The 17505-nt window shown below is 36.9% G+C and overlaps 3 protein-coding genes and 1 long non-coding RNA gene across 15 annotated transcripts in view; 1 reads left to right on the top strand and 3 right to left on the bottom strand.

Annotated features, from left to right (window-relative positions):
• rimbp2a (RIMS binding protein 2a) overlaps nucleotides 1-444 on the bottom strand; it is a 67516-nt gene extending 67072 nt beyond the window's left edge. For 4 of the 11 annotated variants that reach the window (XM_008423938.3, XM_017307879.2, XM_017307877.2 and 1 more), the window contains exon 1: nucleotides 108-437. The gene's annotated coding sequence lies outside the window, so the exon portion shown is untranslated. Of the gene's footprint in view, nucleotides 1-107 lie in introns of all 11 variants that reach the window. The other 7 variants (XM_017307875.2, XM_017307873.2, XM_081613186.1 and 4 more) reach the window with 5 other exon arrangements.
• Nucleotides 445-1025: 581 nt separating this feature from the next.
• noc4l (nucleolar complex associated 4 homolog) lies at nucleotides 1026-7707 on the bottom strand. The gene is made up of 15 exons (XM_008423953.3): nucleotides 6731-7707; nucleotides 6502-6622; nucleotides 5428-5534; nucleotides 5012-5119; nucleotides 4716-4865; nucleotides 4519-4621; nucleotides 4354-4388; nucleotides 4220-4270; nucleotides 4017-4128; nucleotides 3814-3874; nucleotides 3565-3675; nucleotides 3288-3451; nucleotides 3043-3125; nucleotides 1696-1809; nucleotides 1026-1445 (listed from the first exon to the last, which is right to left on the bottom strand). The coding sequence occupies exons 1-15, from the start codon at nucleotides 6869-6871 to the stop codon at nucleotides 1326-1328; spliced, it is 1581 nt and encodes a 526-aa protein (XP_008422175.1). The 5' UTR covers nucleotides 6872-7707; the 3' UTR covers nucleotides 1026-1325.
• Nucleotides 7708-7981: 274 nt separating this feature from the next.
• Nucleotides 7982-10678, bottom strand: pus1 (pseudouridine synthase 1). Its single transcript, XM_008423954.3, has 6 exons — nucleotides 10389-10678; nucleotides 10081-10295; nucleotides 9735-9872; nucleotides 9394-9496; nucleotides 8247-8947; nucleotides 7982-8139 (listed from the first exon to the last, which is right to left on the bottom strand). Exons 1-6 carry the CDS (start codon nucleotides 10450-10452, stop codon nucleotides 8107-8109), a joined length of 1254 nt encoding a protein of 417 aa, XP_008422176.2. The 5' UTR covers nucleotides 10453-10678; the 3' UTR covers nucleotides 7982-8106.
• On the top strand, nucleotides 10673-13463 carry LOC103473598 (uncharacterized). Of its 2 annotated transcripts, none has more exons than XR_535048.3 (3): nucleotides 10673-10805; nucleotides 11629-11797; nucleotides 12556-13463. It is a non-coding gene; the product is annotated as an uncharacterized LOC103473598 (long non-coding RNA). The 2 variants fall into 2 exon arrangements; XR_014090204.1 differs by having other exon boundaries at nucleotides 11629-12481.
• The last annotated feature ends 4042 nt before the right edge of the window (nucleotides 13464-17505 follow it).

The following is a 17505-nucleotide window of genomic DNA, read 5'->3' as shown; positions in this document are numbered from 1 at the left end:
TCAGGTAAAAGAGCTGGACTGTTCACAAGTGGAAAAGTGCGATACAACCAAACATCCTAACAGAGTATGACATTATTTCATTTCAGTCATTCATTAAAAATTCTTACCCACTCAAAATAGTCCTTAATTTCTCTTCTCTAGTGGATGATGTCATTTAGTGATTTCTCCTTGCATTGGTCCTCAGCATTGTCCATCCTTTCTTAAATAAGAAAAAGAAAGAACGCCTAAACAAATATTCACAAAAGACTTTGCTGCCTCTTTGATTGCAGTTGTGTTTCTGAGTGCATGGCTGTCTGTCGATGTATTTTGGTCTCACTACCTCTCCTGAGGAATAATTGAATTATGATTCAGGACTTTCCCTTACCGTGTCCTTTTATTCTGGACTGCCCACTGTGTGTCCATATGGTCCACTTAACAAGAGAAAGGACACTGAAGAGGACTCACAATGACTAGTTCACGAAGCCAACCTCTCACCTGTGCATGAAAGAAAAACCTCTACAAAGTGCTGCATCCTTATGGTGTTCTAAATGAATATCATTTGTTAGGTAAAATATCCTTACATATATCACAGGTAATATACCGACTACTGTCTTTGCATTTTGTCTGCAACCAAATAAAATTTGAATTTCTCTCCTTAATTCCACTTGGGTCAAGTTGTATTGCCCTTTTTATTTTACTCTAATTGATTAATGTTCTAATGTTTAATTTGTAAAACCTATCAGGTTTATTGATGATATCATCGGTTCTTTATGATGACCCTTAAAATAAATAAATATACCGGTACTTGTTTCCCACTAGGTGTAACCAGGGTGACTTTTGTGTTGGAAAGTTTGTACATTTTTTTTCTGCTTCCATCCTTTTTGATTCTTCAAAAGTTACTCCATGTTGCCACCGATTTTATCTTAAAAATCGATTGGGCTGACGATAATATTTCATACGTTTTCATCAATACAGTGCATCGACACACTTATCTGTCACAAATTTCACATCGTTGCTGTAAAAATGCATGGAAGAGGAGACTGTGATGTAGATATACTGCAGTACAATATTTATTGAACATAAAACAAACAGTGGATGGGTAGTAGAAAAGCATCAGTACAAGTCAGGTTGAAAGAAAAATACATTTCTGTTCCTCTAATCTTTTAAAAAAAAAAAAAAAAAAAAAACTATATTTATAATAGTTTTGTAAATGAAATCTAACTATTCTCTTGCATGGCTCCAAACCTCTTCAGACATTCATCCAAGATATATTACCAGCTTTAAGAAAGTGACAGCACACAGGGGAATGACGTTTATTATATCGACTATAATATTTTAATAATCCTTTAAGCCAGACAAAAGTGTTGTCCCAACACTTCTCCTCTTCCTTCCAGTAAATGTGCAGCTGTTTCAAACTCCAGTGGGAAACTCTTGCTTTGAGTCGGCTTCAGGTCTCGTTCCATCAACTGAAAACAAGAAAATTAAGCACATTCCTGATCAGGCTAGCTAGAGACATTTGTGGAACGTGTGACAAATTAATTCTAATTTATACACAAAATGCATTCATTTCTTTAATACTAACCAACTCAATTACTGCTTAATGAAATTATCAAGAGTGGTGTATTCTTTCTCTAGCCTGGACTGAAAACCTGAAGCAAATCATGGAGCTGAAATGAAACAAATGGTCTGCTGTTGGACAAGAAAATGCTCCATTACCTCATAGGAGGTCATCTCCAGTACCTCACTGATGTCATCTTCTTGTTCAGACAGAGGCGTGTTGATCAACATTGCAGCTTTGGCCACATATGGATGATAATGCTTCTGCAGTGTCTGTAAAATGGGAAACAAGAGACTGTTGAATGTCCCATGCGAAACCGCCACAGCACAGGTGTCAAACTCCAGTCCTCAAGGGCCGGTGTCCTGAAACTTTTAGAAGTGACTCTGCGCCACACCTAAATAGAATAATTAGGTCATTAGCAAGGCTTTGGAGAACTTATCTACACAAGAGGGAGGTAATTAAGCCATTCCAGTGTTTTGTACCTGTGGCATATCTAAAAACTGCAGGACAGCGGCCCTTGAGGAGTTTGACACCCCTGTGTTACAGGAATCTATCATGGTTGGACAATTTTTCAGTAGCATTAGATAATAAAGGCTGCATGACCACACAGTTTCTACCACTGTTGTCTTTTCTAGGCTTAAATCCAGAAATGTTTCCATGAACCCATAAGGATAAAAAGATATAGAGAAGGGATAGCTGGTTGTTATACATAATGTAGCTCATATTTCCCCCAAAACTTAAAAGATTACTTTTCAAACCTTACCAGGTTATCTGGAATATACTTTGTACTTCCTGAAATTTTCAAGGAATTTTCACTGGTTAGATTCTTATAACCTATATTCCTGAGATTTGTTACATAATTTCCTGGAATGAGGAAGTTGTGTTTCAGAACTTTCATGCAACTTACCGTCCTGAAAATGGCTACTTTTCCAGATTTGTGTTTTACCATGTAGTACTACCATTTTTTCTAGAATTTTTTAGAACTAAAAAGAAAATTTATGACACACCAGTCAATCATCCATATAAAAAACAAGCTATTTTTGTTTTTTTCTGTCAAAGCACACCAGCTAACACGTCCATCTGCAACAGTTGCACCCTTCTTCTACAGCATTTGGAGCTTGTGTATGTCACCAGTCTGATTTAAGAATGCTGTTTTAAATGACAGTCTGTTTTTTTAACACAGTTTCAAATACCATTCATTTTATTTAAGTACTTCTAAGTTGTGATGCAAAAGAATTAATAACACCAGCTGATGATTTAAAGTCCTGACAGTGATTATAAACTGAGTTTTTAGCATTATGAAAAATGAAAAAAATAAAAATAAAATACAAATACAACATGACTGATGACACTGAAAAACAACAGGATGAGAAAAGAGAGTCGGTTTGAACAATTACACTGCTTGTTCTTTTCTTTAGCATGAAAATTATTTTGTAACTTTTTTCTTCCGAGCCGATTGCTTAAAGCTGCCGAACCTCTGGGCCCAGTTTGGTGCGAAAACTTACCTTAATTTCCCACAAGCTGCTCTCTAAGGCATGACAAAGAGCTGGATCCACTTCCTCCATCACATACGGATCTTTAAGAAGCTCTGTCAACGTGAACAGGAACGACTAAAATTAATAATTATAACCTTTGTTGTGTTTAAGAAGCACTGTGCGCAATAAGCAAAATTCCTATGCATCGCTTTTAACAGTAACAATTTAAAGTTAAGAGCAGACCCAAGCAGCCATAAAGACTAAATGTGACTCACCATCTTCTGAGCTGGGCTTGTGAATCAGAACTCTGCAGGACGGATGGCGCCGGATCAGGTTGTAGATGAAAGGCAGCACTATGAGAAGAGCTGTGGGCGGAGCTGTAAGGGCCAGACGAGCCAGGCGTTTGGCGAACGCAGCCACCAGGTAGACTGGCAGGTGACTGGAGAGGAGCACAGACGTTGCATACACTTAATGAAGTGTGAACTTTACCTGTCGTGTTTTGTATGGGCAGAAACACACAAATGAACAGCAGCAAAGAGGGAATGGTGTTACCTGGAGCTAAGAAAAAGATTAGCCAGGTGAAAGAAGCGCGCCCTGTACTTCACATGGAAAACAGACGGCTCGAGAAGATTATACAACTTTTTGTAGAAATCAGGATAATCTCTGTAAACAAAGCGAGAAAACCAAATGAAAGAGTTTACATTTTAATGTGTCATTTAAAGATGAACTCAATTAGCTTTTCCTTGCCATTTCTGCTACTACTCAGTGAAAGAAACTTATTTGTTTTTATACGATACTCACAGATTGTGCTGATGGATAAGGACAAATAAGCCATTTAGGGCCAGCAGACTGATCGCCCCACCTATTAGAACAGAACCACAATAGATTTATGTTTTTCATAAACGCAGTATATTCACTTACTCCTTTTTAGTCTTAGTTTGTTAAACAAACCAAAAACGAGAATCTGCTGCAGAACATCTACCATTGCTTTGTTATAAACTTACCAACATCATAGGCAGCTGTCAAAAAGTCAATCATCAGAGTGGGTTTGCTCATGTGAGGCAAGATGGAGTCATGAAGGACCACTAAGACCTTTTTATACATGCTGTTGGGCAGCTATATACAGAAAGAGAGATTTCAAAACACAGTGAGACGAAGTAAGTAATCAACAAGGTCAAAATGTTAACTGTGCACTCTGAAGATTTACCTTATACTTAAGAAAGCCCAGCCACATTCTCTCAAAGGCACGTTTGTGATCCTGAAGGGGAAACAGAGAATCACTCTGCTAAGTCGGTACAAATTTAAGACAAGCCGAGGTAAGAGTTTAAATATTTCACTTACATGCAGCTTTGCAGCCTTCCAATCCTCATGCTTGGCTGGAAAAATCATTTCCGGTTAGTGATATCCAAGAGTCTCTAAGAGCATTTTTCTTCTTCTAAATAGTGACTGGTTAGTAAAAACAATTCAAACAGACCAGCTGTCAACTCTAACTACAATACCACTTACTTTCCTGTTTGACCATAAAGTTGGTAAGCTCGGACTCCTGGCTCGGCATGTTGATGTTCAACATGAGAGTGAACACATTGGACTGATATACAGGCAAGACAGCCTAAGAAGAAAAAGCTAATTCAAATAAGATAAATCACAGTAAAAAAAAAAATGTCAATAATGAAAGATGCAACTTGAAGTTGACAGTTTCCCACCCCTTTGCTTTTGTTCATGACTGTGGCCACGTTTTCACGGATGAAGCTCATCACATAGTAACGCACGTCTTCCATCTCAAGGAACTCCTGGAACCTGGAGATCAGCAGGGAGTTGTCCGAGCTCTGAGACAGAATGTTGTGCACCACGGCCTGTCAGCCAAAGAAACCCAAAATGTCAAACGTTTCCTACACTCACAAGGATTTTGAACTTTTTATAATAAGATGGGAATTCATTGACATTTGCAAAGGAAGGTGTGACATCTTAATTAGCAATAACAAAACTGAAAAACTCTTACTTGGATCAGTTCTCTTGGGAAGCTGAAGTATTCACTCCAGTCCAGGTCTTCCAGAGGATGCAGTCCTTGTTCAGCAGCAAATTTCATCAGGCAGCACAGCACACTCTCCTATATTCAGACATAATACATTGCTGCTTAAATTGCTGCGAAAAATAACTTTCTGCCTTACAGATTTAATCAGTTGTATTTTTATTGCTCATTCTGTCACATTTTAACATTTACTTTACTCAAAAACAAAATTGTGACAGCCAAAAGTAACTAAAGTAAGTCATATTCTGTGGTAAGCAGAAGGTGTGCATTATGTTACATCTGGTGTAAATCTAACATGTCAAACAAAGACCATCATCAATGCTAACAAGATTTCTGCTTTTATAAAATAAATAAATAAAATTTTCCAAACTCCGAAGTGATCTCACCTTAACTTCATGCGTTTCATGGTGGAGATGCTCGAGCAGTATCTCCACACAGTTGTTGTAACGATGACGCATAAAAATCTTGTACTTCTCATCTGGGCTGTGCTCACCTGAAGTAGAGTACGTTAGAAAAAGAAATTACAAAACTTCAAGGCCCAATAATCGGTGATAAGTGAGACAGAGCTACACCCTACAGCTCATTTGGAGATGCGAAACCAATCAAATCTAAAATTTGTTTTGTCACATTTGACTAATCATATATAATCAACAAACACATAAGAGTTCACTCTTTGCATTTCCTTCTTATTGTTATATCAATTTTTTTTGCTATATTCTAAACTTTACATCTTAAAAATGTGACTAATCACATTAGTTCATCAAAAAAAAAAACTGCACTACTGCAGTTCCATATTAAATAAAATACATCAACCTTTGACTATTATCTACCAAGTCAAATAATCTCTTCCAAGCAGAAAACACCTCAACAAAACCTCTAACAATTCCTTTTAAATAAATATAATATATATTTTTTCTTCATGGCTTTGTCTTTTGCTGGGATACAGTGGCCTATCTTACTCACTCTTCAAAATAATAAATCTCAGAGAACAAGGCATTCAAATATGACCAATCCCTATAATGGGAGCAATAGTCAGAAAGTTTGAAACTACTGGAACATTGACAAACAATGCAAAAGCCTTTTGTATCCTATCATCACAAAGCATTACTTAAGCACTAGTCTGACTTTATTGGAATACTTTGCAGGTCAGTTGAGATTGAACTTTTCAGCTATAAACACTCTAGGTGCATCTGGAACACAAAAACAAGAAGATGTGGCAGAGAAACTCCAGTATGGTGGAGAGTCTGTGATGCTAAGGGCCTGATCCATTGAGAGGGGAAAAAAGAAAAAAAACAGACAGTTTCCCAAATGGTCTTCAGAAGGTTTCATAAACTCAATCCACATGCTTCCAAAAGATCATGATAATTTCATAACATTACAACGATTTATTTCATATCTTGGAGGCAGCAGCTCCCACCAGTTCAACTGTTTAATTGAAAACTTTAGATCATAATACTTACCCTTTATCGCCTCATCCTCACCAGGGAGCTTTCCAATAAATAGATCCCGTCTCTTCAAAAGTGTACAGAACAGCTCGCAGCAGGCATCAACAACGCAGATAACGTCTTTCTCTTTTTCTGACTGTGTACATTTTGGAAGCAAACGTGGACAAGCATGCAGGCATTAGCTCAACGAAACGTGTATGCGGTAGATGTTAATGTTTGTTGGGTGTTTCAAATATTTTCTCACCTGAAGAAACTCGAGAACGTCAAAAACATCGTTGGCATGTTTTCTACTTTCAAGTATACGCTCAACGATACTTTCAAAGTCGATTTTGGTCTTTTTTACATTTGCTTTAGAACTCACGTTGCGCTTTTTGGCCGGCGCCATGTTTGTTGACTGTGTGGTGCGTTCGCGTGTCCACCGGAGAATAGGACAAAGGGCTTACACAAAAAACAGACGTGAATCGCAGTTTGTGTCGCGAGGACTCGTCGTGACCTCAATCTAAATCGAGAAATATTGAATGTGAGGGAAATCCTTCAGGATTTCCGGATATTATTCAATCATATGTTAGCTACATTTGCTGCAAGAAATACTGGAAGTTACCAAAAAATGTCGAAAACAATATACGGACTGTTATAATTGGGGTTTTAGTGCAACGCTCGCATACCTATTGTGCATTTTGGTGTGCAAGTGACTTAATTTGTCTATGTGGCTCGTCAAATAAACCGCGACATCGGTCAATCTGCACAACAAAATTCCAGACCAAACTGCTCATCTAAATTAGACCGAGTTTGACAAATAATTCTGAAAAACTAAATTGCATGGTGTCTCACGGGAATGACATTATTTAATAATGCTTTTAATAAATATGTCCAGACTTTAAGAGTTATTATTCATTATTTATGCGTATTTATTGAACATTTTAAATTATTCTGGAAAGTATGTTACAAAAAATGTTAAATCTCTACTTCTGATGCATTACAATTTGGTTTTTGATAATTATTTTAAATAATTGTAGGTGACCATTTTAACGACAAACTTACTACATAAACAATCTGGAAATCTTCTAGTAACTTACTTTGCTGAATTAAAACGTTTCAACTGATGACCAGTAGATGGTGCTCTCTAAAAAAATATAACGAAGGTATCTGCTTCATCAAGTTTTAGTTCCATACAAAAAAAAGATATCTTAAGGATATGATTGACTCAAAGGATTAAATTACTTTATTTTTTACTATTGATAAAAATACAAGACCCACAATCAGAAATGTTGGAAATAAATAAGTACCCAAAAAAATAAAGTTTTTGATTTAGGGTAAAATTCACAAATTGAATCAAATCAGAATTAAGATTTTAGAATGAGAATGATAGTCATTCTGTGTTTACCCAAAACAACTGATGTCTTAGACATTAATTGTTTGGGTAAACACAGAATGAGTACCGTTAATTAAGCATATATATTAATTTAAATGAAATAACCACCAAGAATTAAAAAGATGACATTAGATAATTGAGAATTTTATTATGCCAGTTGTTAAACATAATTGTTCTTAATATTTAAAACAAAAAAATCAGAGATAATACCAAAATTCAAAATAAAAAGGCGTCTCTCCACAGACGGTCTAATCGGAGCCGTTCCCTTCATCTGCATTCTCCTGTAGAGAAAAATAGGACAAACACTTAGCTACAATATAACAATGCATTTCCCCCACCCCCCCCCAATGCAATACATTTAATCATCAAATTAACAACTCTGATGCACCTGTTTTTGGTCCTTATTGTCTTGTGTTCCAGTAACTGTTGCTTCAAAATCATGGCTGGGAAGAGTGGCCATCCAGCTGACCATGGAGCCCTCCTCACATTCCGTCTTGACAATGGTCGGATATACGTGAGCCTCTTTGAAGGCCTTGATTGCCTCCTCCTCGCGAGCCCACTCTAGCCGCTCATGCAGACCGTCCCCTCCGAACCGCTTGTTGTACCGATCAAAGTGAACCCTCTCGAGTACCAGCCCGAGTCCCGGAGCTTTTGGGACGTCCACCTTCTCCTGACCCCAGCTTCGCTCCATCACCTCCTCCTTGGCGAAGCCTCTGATCACTGCGATCACCAGGCCGATCATCTTGCGAATCTGGTGCAGCATAAAGCTCTGGCCTCGCACGGTGATCACGGCAAACTCGTAGCTGTTGCGGACAAAAGGCTCTCCGCAGGACATCTCTGTGATGTAGCGGCGGGCGCTGGGGTCACTTGGAGCCTTTTGGGAGGTGAAGTTGTGGAAGTTATGGGTGCCTTTGTAGAGGGCAAAAAGTTGGTTCACCTTCTGAAGAGTCTCTGCTTCTAGACGAAATGAAGCTATGTTCTCGGTGTCATAGTCTTTAGGAGAAAAGGCTACGGTTGGGAGCATGTAGGCGTACGTACGGGCATCACAGTTATTTTTGGAATTAAATCCCTGGGTCACTCGCTTGAGCCCTGTCGCAGCAAAAAATAAATACATCAGAAGCACATCCATGGATTCCAATCAAATGTATTAGAGGTGAATCAAGTTTTTGTAAACATTTGGCCTGTCAATGTAGAATTCAGCACGTTAATTACTATAAATGACAATATTTGCATTTTCTTTTTCATTTTACAGCGTATTATTGTAGTGATTTGCATAGCACTTTGCATGACAGCCCTCATTTGAGCAATGCATAAGATTAGAGGTTGGGTTGAAAGGCTCAAAATCCATTTAGTGATCCAGATACAGAAGAGTGGTGAACAAAATGTATGATCTGAATCTTCAGTAACAACTTGGATAAGGACCAATGTGACCTGTTAGTTCTTGGGGTAACAGGTCAGGAAAAATAAACTGAAATTCAGTCTTGTTCACCAGCTAATTTTCCAGTCCCTCTTTATTTCTAATACAACAGTCTTACCAAGCACCCTGATCTGTGGTGGTAAATTCTCATTGATTTTTTCTATTATGTCCTCAATCAAACGGAGCTTCAGTGAAACCACTTGACCAGCAGCAGAAACACCCTATAGAAAGATAAAAATGAAACAAAGTATCTATTAAAAAAACTTGACTAAATTTACAACATCCTACAAAATAAAAATAAAAAAACAGCATAGCTATCATCAATTAGGAGCAAAACAACATACACTGCTTTAGTACTTAACTTTTATTAGCAACAAATGAAGACAAAACATTTTTTTGGTAGATTTTTTCCCCCCCCATCAGTCTTGCAATGCACATTGGAGGTGCATGAACACGTACCTTATCCGTTCTGGCACATCTTTGGAAGGACATCTTCCTCATGTCATCACCGTGGTTTCCAGGAATGCAGCCAGATTTAACTAGAGCAGTGACCAGATCATCTTCAATGGTTCTAAACTGGGAGTTTCCAGGATTTCTCTAAAAGAATAAAGCAGATGAACAGATGACATAATTAATATAAGTTATCCATTAAAATACAACATTAAAAAAGTTCAGAATAATAAACAAGTGCCAAGTAGTGAGGTTTATTATTATTATCAGAGATTTTTAAGTGTGGTTGGACTCATCCACTTCTTATGAAGTTCAAGGTTTTTGCAACATTGCTACATGTAGTAAAGAAAAATACCTGCATGCCATAGTATCCCTTTCCAGAATATGCCAAAAGAAGGACCACTTTCTTCTTTGGGTACCTCTTGTCATCTTCATTGTGCTCCCCTTCTGCTTTTATTCTCTTCGTGGCGCTCTCAGCTGAGTCCTCATTCACCTCATTTGGCCTTTTTAACAGCTTGGCTGTCTCTTGATCTCTGGCTTCTTCACTCATTGTGCACAAGAACTTTAAACCTGTAAATATAGCACTATACATTTGTGAAACCATGAAACGAGACTACACCAGGAATAATAAATATGTAGATTTTTTTTTTTTTCTTGACCTACCGTTTGTCTCTAACAACTGTCTGTAGTTAACTAAGGCACTTAACAGGGGTCTGGTTTTAAACATGTCAAGCTAAAAAAAACTCATCAAAGGTTCCTGCAGCAGCGTCGGCATGCAACCTGCTCCATCAGCTGAGAAAAAATATCGCGAGATACGTTCATTAAACAGCCGGTAATTTTAACTCTTCGTAAACTTCGAAGAACAGAAGAAGCGTGCCAAAAAACTTTAAGGTCCCGTATAAAATGCTGTATGTAACAATCAGAGACGTTTTCCTCAGTCACACATGGTGCTGCTAACTTTGACCTCGAAAGTATCGCGAGATTCCGTGTTCTCCACGGTAAGCGGAAACACGTGATCTCCAAAGAAGGCGGAAATAGGCTCGCTCTACCTCCGCATGCAGAATTGAGCTCCACGACAAGGTTAGTTTTATTTCAACATGTGAGTTCCTGTTTGTATATTAAGATTGCATGGAGAGAAACCTACTGGCTGCATTGTGTTGCAAGGTTTTCCCCCAGATTAATATCACTTTAGCTGTTTATTGAAATTAAAAGTAGTGTTAGCAATTTACGCATAAAAGTTTATTTTAATCTTTTTTGTTTGAATTAAGCAATTGCATGCATCAGATGGACAGTCAACTAGATGAAATATTTCCTTCCTTTGTTCGCAAAATTGAAAGCCAATTAAAACACCTACCTTTTAAATTTGCTTTGTTCTCAGCCATTGATATTTATCTAGAACTGTAAGAATGCCATTTTGTGCCATGGACAGCATGTATTATATTATTATTATATTGTTTTTCTGAAGCTGTTCTGCATCTCATTCAGTGACATGTTAGGAGCTGTTAACGAATGGAGTGAACCTTCTCTTGGGCTTTTCCACTTTGACTTAATATGTGTTAAATAAATAGTAAAATTACGTGTTTTTGACCATTTTATGTACGTCTGGAGAGCATAACATCAAAATAATGTGGATTTATCGCAACTGATTTTATCATTGCAACATTTAGTAAAATTATCACAATTGCACTACCTTCTACGATTGCAAACCTGATTTGAGGTTAAATTTATATACCTTTTGGATGTGGTAAGGACTATCCTTGCTATTTTTGCCTAACATACAAAACCATAGACTTGAAAGAAGATGTACTTTCTTGTTAATATGATTTTATATTAGCTTAGTCCAAAATGAGATTGAATGAAACTGTAAAAGCAGTTAAAATCTGTTTCCCTGCACTACTTTCAGATGCACGTCTCAATCTTTGATCTCAACTCAAAGATTCCATTGGAAGAATGCAACACATGCTGTAATAAACTGTTCCACTGCCCCATTTGTCCCAACTTCGACCCCACAGTGAAGGAAAGGATTGAGAAACACATGAACCACCACATTAGTCATGGTTTGCCTTACAAAGGTACGTTGGTATTATATCTATGTGCCTGAATGTAAAGTGCCTTGTAAATGAATTCATGGGCCAGTTAGCATTTTGTCATGTCACAACTTTAGTGTATTGTCCAAGTAATAAACTTGTAATGTGGTCTTATCTTGTCTCCAATGGTTACCTGCCTGGATGGTGTGTTTACCTTCAACTCTGGTGCAGATATAGATTATGCTGTTCCTGTCCTTATGCTCTTATTTTACATCTGGGCATCATTTGATAGTTATTTTGTTTGCCTTTTGGATATTGTTGTATTAGAAATCACTTGTCAAATAAATAGCTGTGACTACTTAATAGCAACACACACAAAGCACACTCCTGTTATTCACCCTAAAAGGTTTGATATTTTCCATGCATTTATATTTTACATATTATGGTGATTGTTTTTATCCAGACTGAATAGGATTGGCGGACGCCCAGGCGCTTTGTGCAGAGGTTGCCAATGTTATCCAGGGTCAACCTGCAGACTTCCTAACTTCATGCAGCCTTCAGATTAATTCAAAAACATTGCGTAGCTAGCTCCATGGGATTGGTTGCCATGCCCATGAAGCTGCACACTACCCTTGGATTACCAGCTGCAAAGCAAAGGCCGAGGTGTAAAGCATGCAAACACTACACTCAAGAGCAGTTGATGTCAGTAAAATTAATTTGTGTGAATCAGTAAGTGACCCAATACTTTAGCAATATTGTGTATTTATATTATTTCTTATGCATTTTTGTTTTTTCTTCTGCAGACAAAGTTTTACTCCGATGCAGCCTTCATTGTAGGCCACAGGGGCATTTCCACTGCCCCATCTGTTCTAGAACAGTCATGCGCCGTTTGGATATGAAGAGGCATTTACTGTTATGTGAGGGATTTATGGAAAAAGATCCAAGCCCAGAGCCATGTCTGCCACCCACCTCACTCCCTAATGACCATCTTATTAAGCTACTTTCTTCGCCGTCTGTGAAACCTCTCCTGCAAGTCATCCCCTCGTCCAAGAAGCCGCTCCTGCAAGATGCGCTATCTTCTGTGGAGCCTCTCCCGCCTGATGCTGCACCCACTGTGAAGCCTTTTCTGCCAGACATGGCACCTGGTCCCGTTTCTGATCCGCAACCCTGTACATCTTCGAACGAACATTCCTATTCTCAAGCCTCTGGGCCTGATATAACCACGGCTTATGGAAATGCAGTGAAATGCCCTCACTGTAACAATAACATTTACTTGCTTATGTTCAACAAACCTCCCACTTTTAACATAAATAACTGAAAGTTGCTTGATGAAAGTTCATTAAATAGTGCCGTAAAAATCAGTGGAGAGATGGTATGCTATGGGTTGGTCTGGAATTAGGTTTTATTCTGAGAGAAAACAGATGAATGAATGATAAGCAGATGACCAGTGGTCGTCCACTGAGAGGCAGGGTCTTTAGGTCAGGGTAGTCTTTGACCCAACATACATTAATCATTGGAATTGTTAGTTTGTCTTATTATTTTTGTTTGGTTCTTGTACGTACATTAAAGGTAAAACACTGACATTTTTTACATATTTCTTAAATTGTTTTTGAGTTCAGCTGCAACCTGAACTGTGTGTACAAACAAAATCTAAAAACACCACTACCAATGTTTCTACATGTCTTAAATAAAATCCAAAAAGCTTAGAATAGTTAAGAATCCAATAGTCTGTTATTGTGGGAATGACTGAAAGGAATCATTAGTACATTATATTTAAAACAAAAAAAACAAAAAAACTTGTGCACAGTGTTTTCAATAACATGTTGATAGTTGATTGTCAGATGTTCTCATCTCCTAAAAGTCAGATTTATTAGGATCTTTTTTTATTTTTTTAAGTTTTATCTTAGAAGATTAAATATAATTTGTTTATTGAAGTTGTTTGAAACATGCTTCTTATTTCATAAAACAAGGATTTCTGAATTGTATTAGCAGTCTTTCTCTTTTAACTATTTATGACAAATTAATAAAATGGCAATATGCCTGAAAATAAAATCCTTACTTTCACCAGCTAGTTTTTCAAAATTGGTCTGTGAAGGACAGAAAAAAACTGAACCTGTATTATTGCGTTTGACCACTTGAGGGCAGTAATATCGCATTAGTTTGAAATTCCTTCAATGTCATTCAAGGATGTATCTTATTTTTTTCATGCATATCCAATTGTCCTTGAAAAAGTCATCTAATTTTTTTTAGGGAAAAAAATGTTACACCGAAAATTATTCAGCTTAATAACACAAGTGACAAATAATGGAGGTCCTTTCGTACCTCCATCCGTAAGTCTATCTGTCAATCTAAATTTCAAAGGAACATGTCGTGTTGTTTGTGTTATTGTCATTTTATTGTGCTGTGACTCATGTCACTGACATTTTGATAACTATTTGAGTCAGATTTTGCTACCAAGAAAAATAAGCTCTTCCCTTCCTGGGAAGTCTCTCTCAAGGACACCTTAACAAAACCTGTTTCTGGAGAAAAGTCAAAGTATTTTATGTAAACTAGCTTAATGTGGGATCCTAGCAGATAAATCAAATTTTTCCTACGACCTTATAAGGTGCCGGAGTTGTCAGCTGGAATCACAAACATGCCAGGGTGAAAACAGGATGTGATGTGGAACATCTAGTGGGAACCACTTTATGTGACGTTGAGAATTCACCTGTTTAGCAATATATTTTTCAGGTTCTGTCATGCAGCTATCATAGGATTGCTAAGTATCATGTCTTGCATATCTTGCCAATATATTCTACTTAGCCTTACAAACCCGAAGTTAAAGTTAGGAAGAAAATGAATGCCTACAAGGAGGAGAATGGAAATATGTAACTATCATTCTTGTGGTGCAACCAAGGTGGAGCCACTCTGATAAACTGACAAATCACACTGTTGGGTGCAACAAAAATTACCTAGAAGTAATTTCACGTGTCAACAGGAATTTTGGAAGAATACTTTGTGACACTAATAATAGTCTAATTACACCCACACAAGGCATGGGGGAGTGGCGGTTCTTGAATGACTGGTATCTGGTTGAGATCCTTTTCCGCCATCTCATCCCCAACTACTGAGCAGTCTCTGAAAATGTAATTTCTTCAGATTTCTCTGATGGGTGTTGCAAAAGGTAGCACCCAGATGCTCTAGCTTAGGGTCTTCAAATCCAGACATCAAGTCCTGCAGCTTTTAGATGTGTGTTTGCTTCAACACACCTGAGTCAAATAATTAAGTAAGGACTTCATAGAACCTAACTGCATATTTATGAGGTAATTCAGCCCCATAAGTACTTTTATTTATAGAAAGTAAAAGTCGGTTCTTTACAACCAAGATATGTAGTCTTTGGCCAACATGTTGAACCTTAAAGCACCTGGGGTACATCAGCAGGGGACCATGCCAAATGTCATCAGAAGAACAATTCACCAAAGTATTACAATAACAGTTCAGAAAACCTTTACCCGGTTCAAGGAATCTCAATTTCAACTACAACAGTCAAATAGCAGTGTCAGTTTTTGGCATAGATTTAAATGAAAGAGGTCAAATTCAGAGTCTGAAACACCAACCAATGTGCTATAATATATGATTATATGTAAGATGTTGCTCTATTGAAACAAAAAATTGGGATGAACAGCTTTTTAAAGATTTTACATCATGGATCAGCTCACGTATTATGCCATCTGTTGAAGGAAAGAACAATATTTTTGTTGTTTTATTTATAGTTGGTTATTTGGGGATTTAAAAAAACTATATTAATTTGGATTTATTTGTTTAGTTAGCTATTTTAATAATTTTTTAAAACTTTATTTAAAATTCTCAAGCATAAAAACTCATTGAATCAACTCACAAAATCATTTCAGGCATAAGAGATGTGGAGTTATTTTGACATCCCACTGCACTTTATTTGGGTCAAAAAGTGCAGTGAACACCTTGTTAAACTCTAATGGTAAATAAGCTGTATGAACCATCAGACAGACCAGACCCACTCTTCATTCTATATTTTCCCCTACAGCTGTTCTGTACCCAAGCAGGTTATTGATGAATTCTGTTATTTATTTATCTGTAAAACTGAGATGCACAAACTTGTTTTTCCTTATCAATATGGACAAGTAGCAGTGTCCATTTATCGAAGTGTCTGAAAGGAAATTTGTCTTTCAGATGGACAACTGATACTGCGAGATGAAACTTGAGACTGACAGCGTGTCTGGAGCTTCTTTCGGAAATCTGATGAGAACTGATAAGAAGACTTGTCTCTCTCAGACTTCGCCAGAGAGTAGATTTATTTAACTTCAAAGACAACTCACAGGACTTATTTGATGGATAAAGGCTTTTTGACACCATAATAAGAAGATAAAAAGGGAAAGATAGGAACCATTTTGTTATATCACTAATTTGAATTTCCAGTCAGAGACTGGCATTTTTCATAGGCAGAGCCAAAAAGAGTAAAAAGTAGGTAACAAACTTTGCTATCATTCTTTTTTGTGGGAACTGACTAATTTAATTTAAAAAGCCCATTCACGTGTTCATTCAGCAGGTGCATTTATTCAAAGGGATTTACAAAGTGGTGGTACTGTAATGGAAATCCATTAAACTTTTACATTTGAAGTGGTGAATTTTCAAGTCAAATCAGACACCTTCAAACTGATGAGGGGCCGTGCTGTCTTCAGAGCTGCAGCTGATTGTAGGGGCAAGATCTTATTTTATAATATTTGTTAAGATCACCTGTAGAACTGCAGTCCAGTTAAGTAAAAAAAGACAAACGAAAAAATACAACAGCATTTTAGACAGTCATTTTAGGACAGTGTTGCTTTGCAGAAACATTTGATAGAAACACAAATACAAGAAAAGCAATCTGTATACATATTTAGCACATTGCAGCCACAAAATGTGACTCTTACCAAGTACTTTTGGTTAAAAAAACAAACAAACAAAAAACCCTCCAAAAAATCAAACATAATTTAGTAAATGAATATAGTGGGACAAACATCTTTATTTTCTTATTAAAAATCTACTAAATATATGAATGTGAATTTCTTTTTGTTCTTTGTCTCAGTGTCCAGGCTTAGTAATGACCCAGCAAATTGCCTAGTGTGTAATCTGACTCTTACCTTATAAAAGTTGGGTAAAGTCCATCTCCCTCAACTACAAAAGCTGATCCTGAAAATAAACGGAATTCAGTAATAAAATTCAGTCATACACTAATTATTTTATGCACACTATAGTGTTAAATACCAATTTTATGATAGTCTGACATTAAATAGATAAATACAATTCACACTGTCTCAACAAAGAAAGACATTTAGCAAATTTAATAGATTAAAATATGAAATACTCCCGTCTATTATTTGTATGCATTAGGTTTTCATAGCAGTGTCGATTCAAAGTGAGCAATTTATCAAATAATTAGATGCTATTATAAACTGGTAATAAATAAATAAATAAATAAATAAATAAATATGAACCCTCTATATAATTTATCTAACATTAAATTCATATTTACCTTTGTATTTGTTAAATGATAGTGTATCAGTTAAACAACCTAGTCAGTATTTTAGATATTGTTAATATTAACAGTGTTTTGTCTTAAAAAAAACATCAGATCATGAATGCTATCTGAGCTGTACACGGCTATGACGTAAGATACAGCCCAACGAACAGCAATCGCATCGTGGACAGAGAAAGTAGGACGTCCGGTTTGTTCAACCAATGAGCAGATTCCACAT

This window comes from Poecilia reticulata, chromosome 12 (genome assembly GCF_904066995.2).
Source record: "Poecilia reticulata chromosome 12, P_reticulata-male-v2, whole genome shotgun sequence".
NCBI lineage: Eukaryota > Metazoa > Chordata > Actinopteri > Cyprinodontiformes > Poeciliidae > Poecilia > Poecilia reticulata.
Note: the sequence above shows the minus strand (reverse complement) of the source record. Positions and strands in the feature narration are given on the sequence as shown.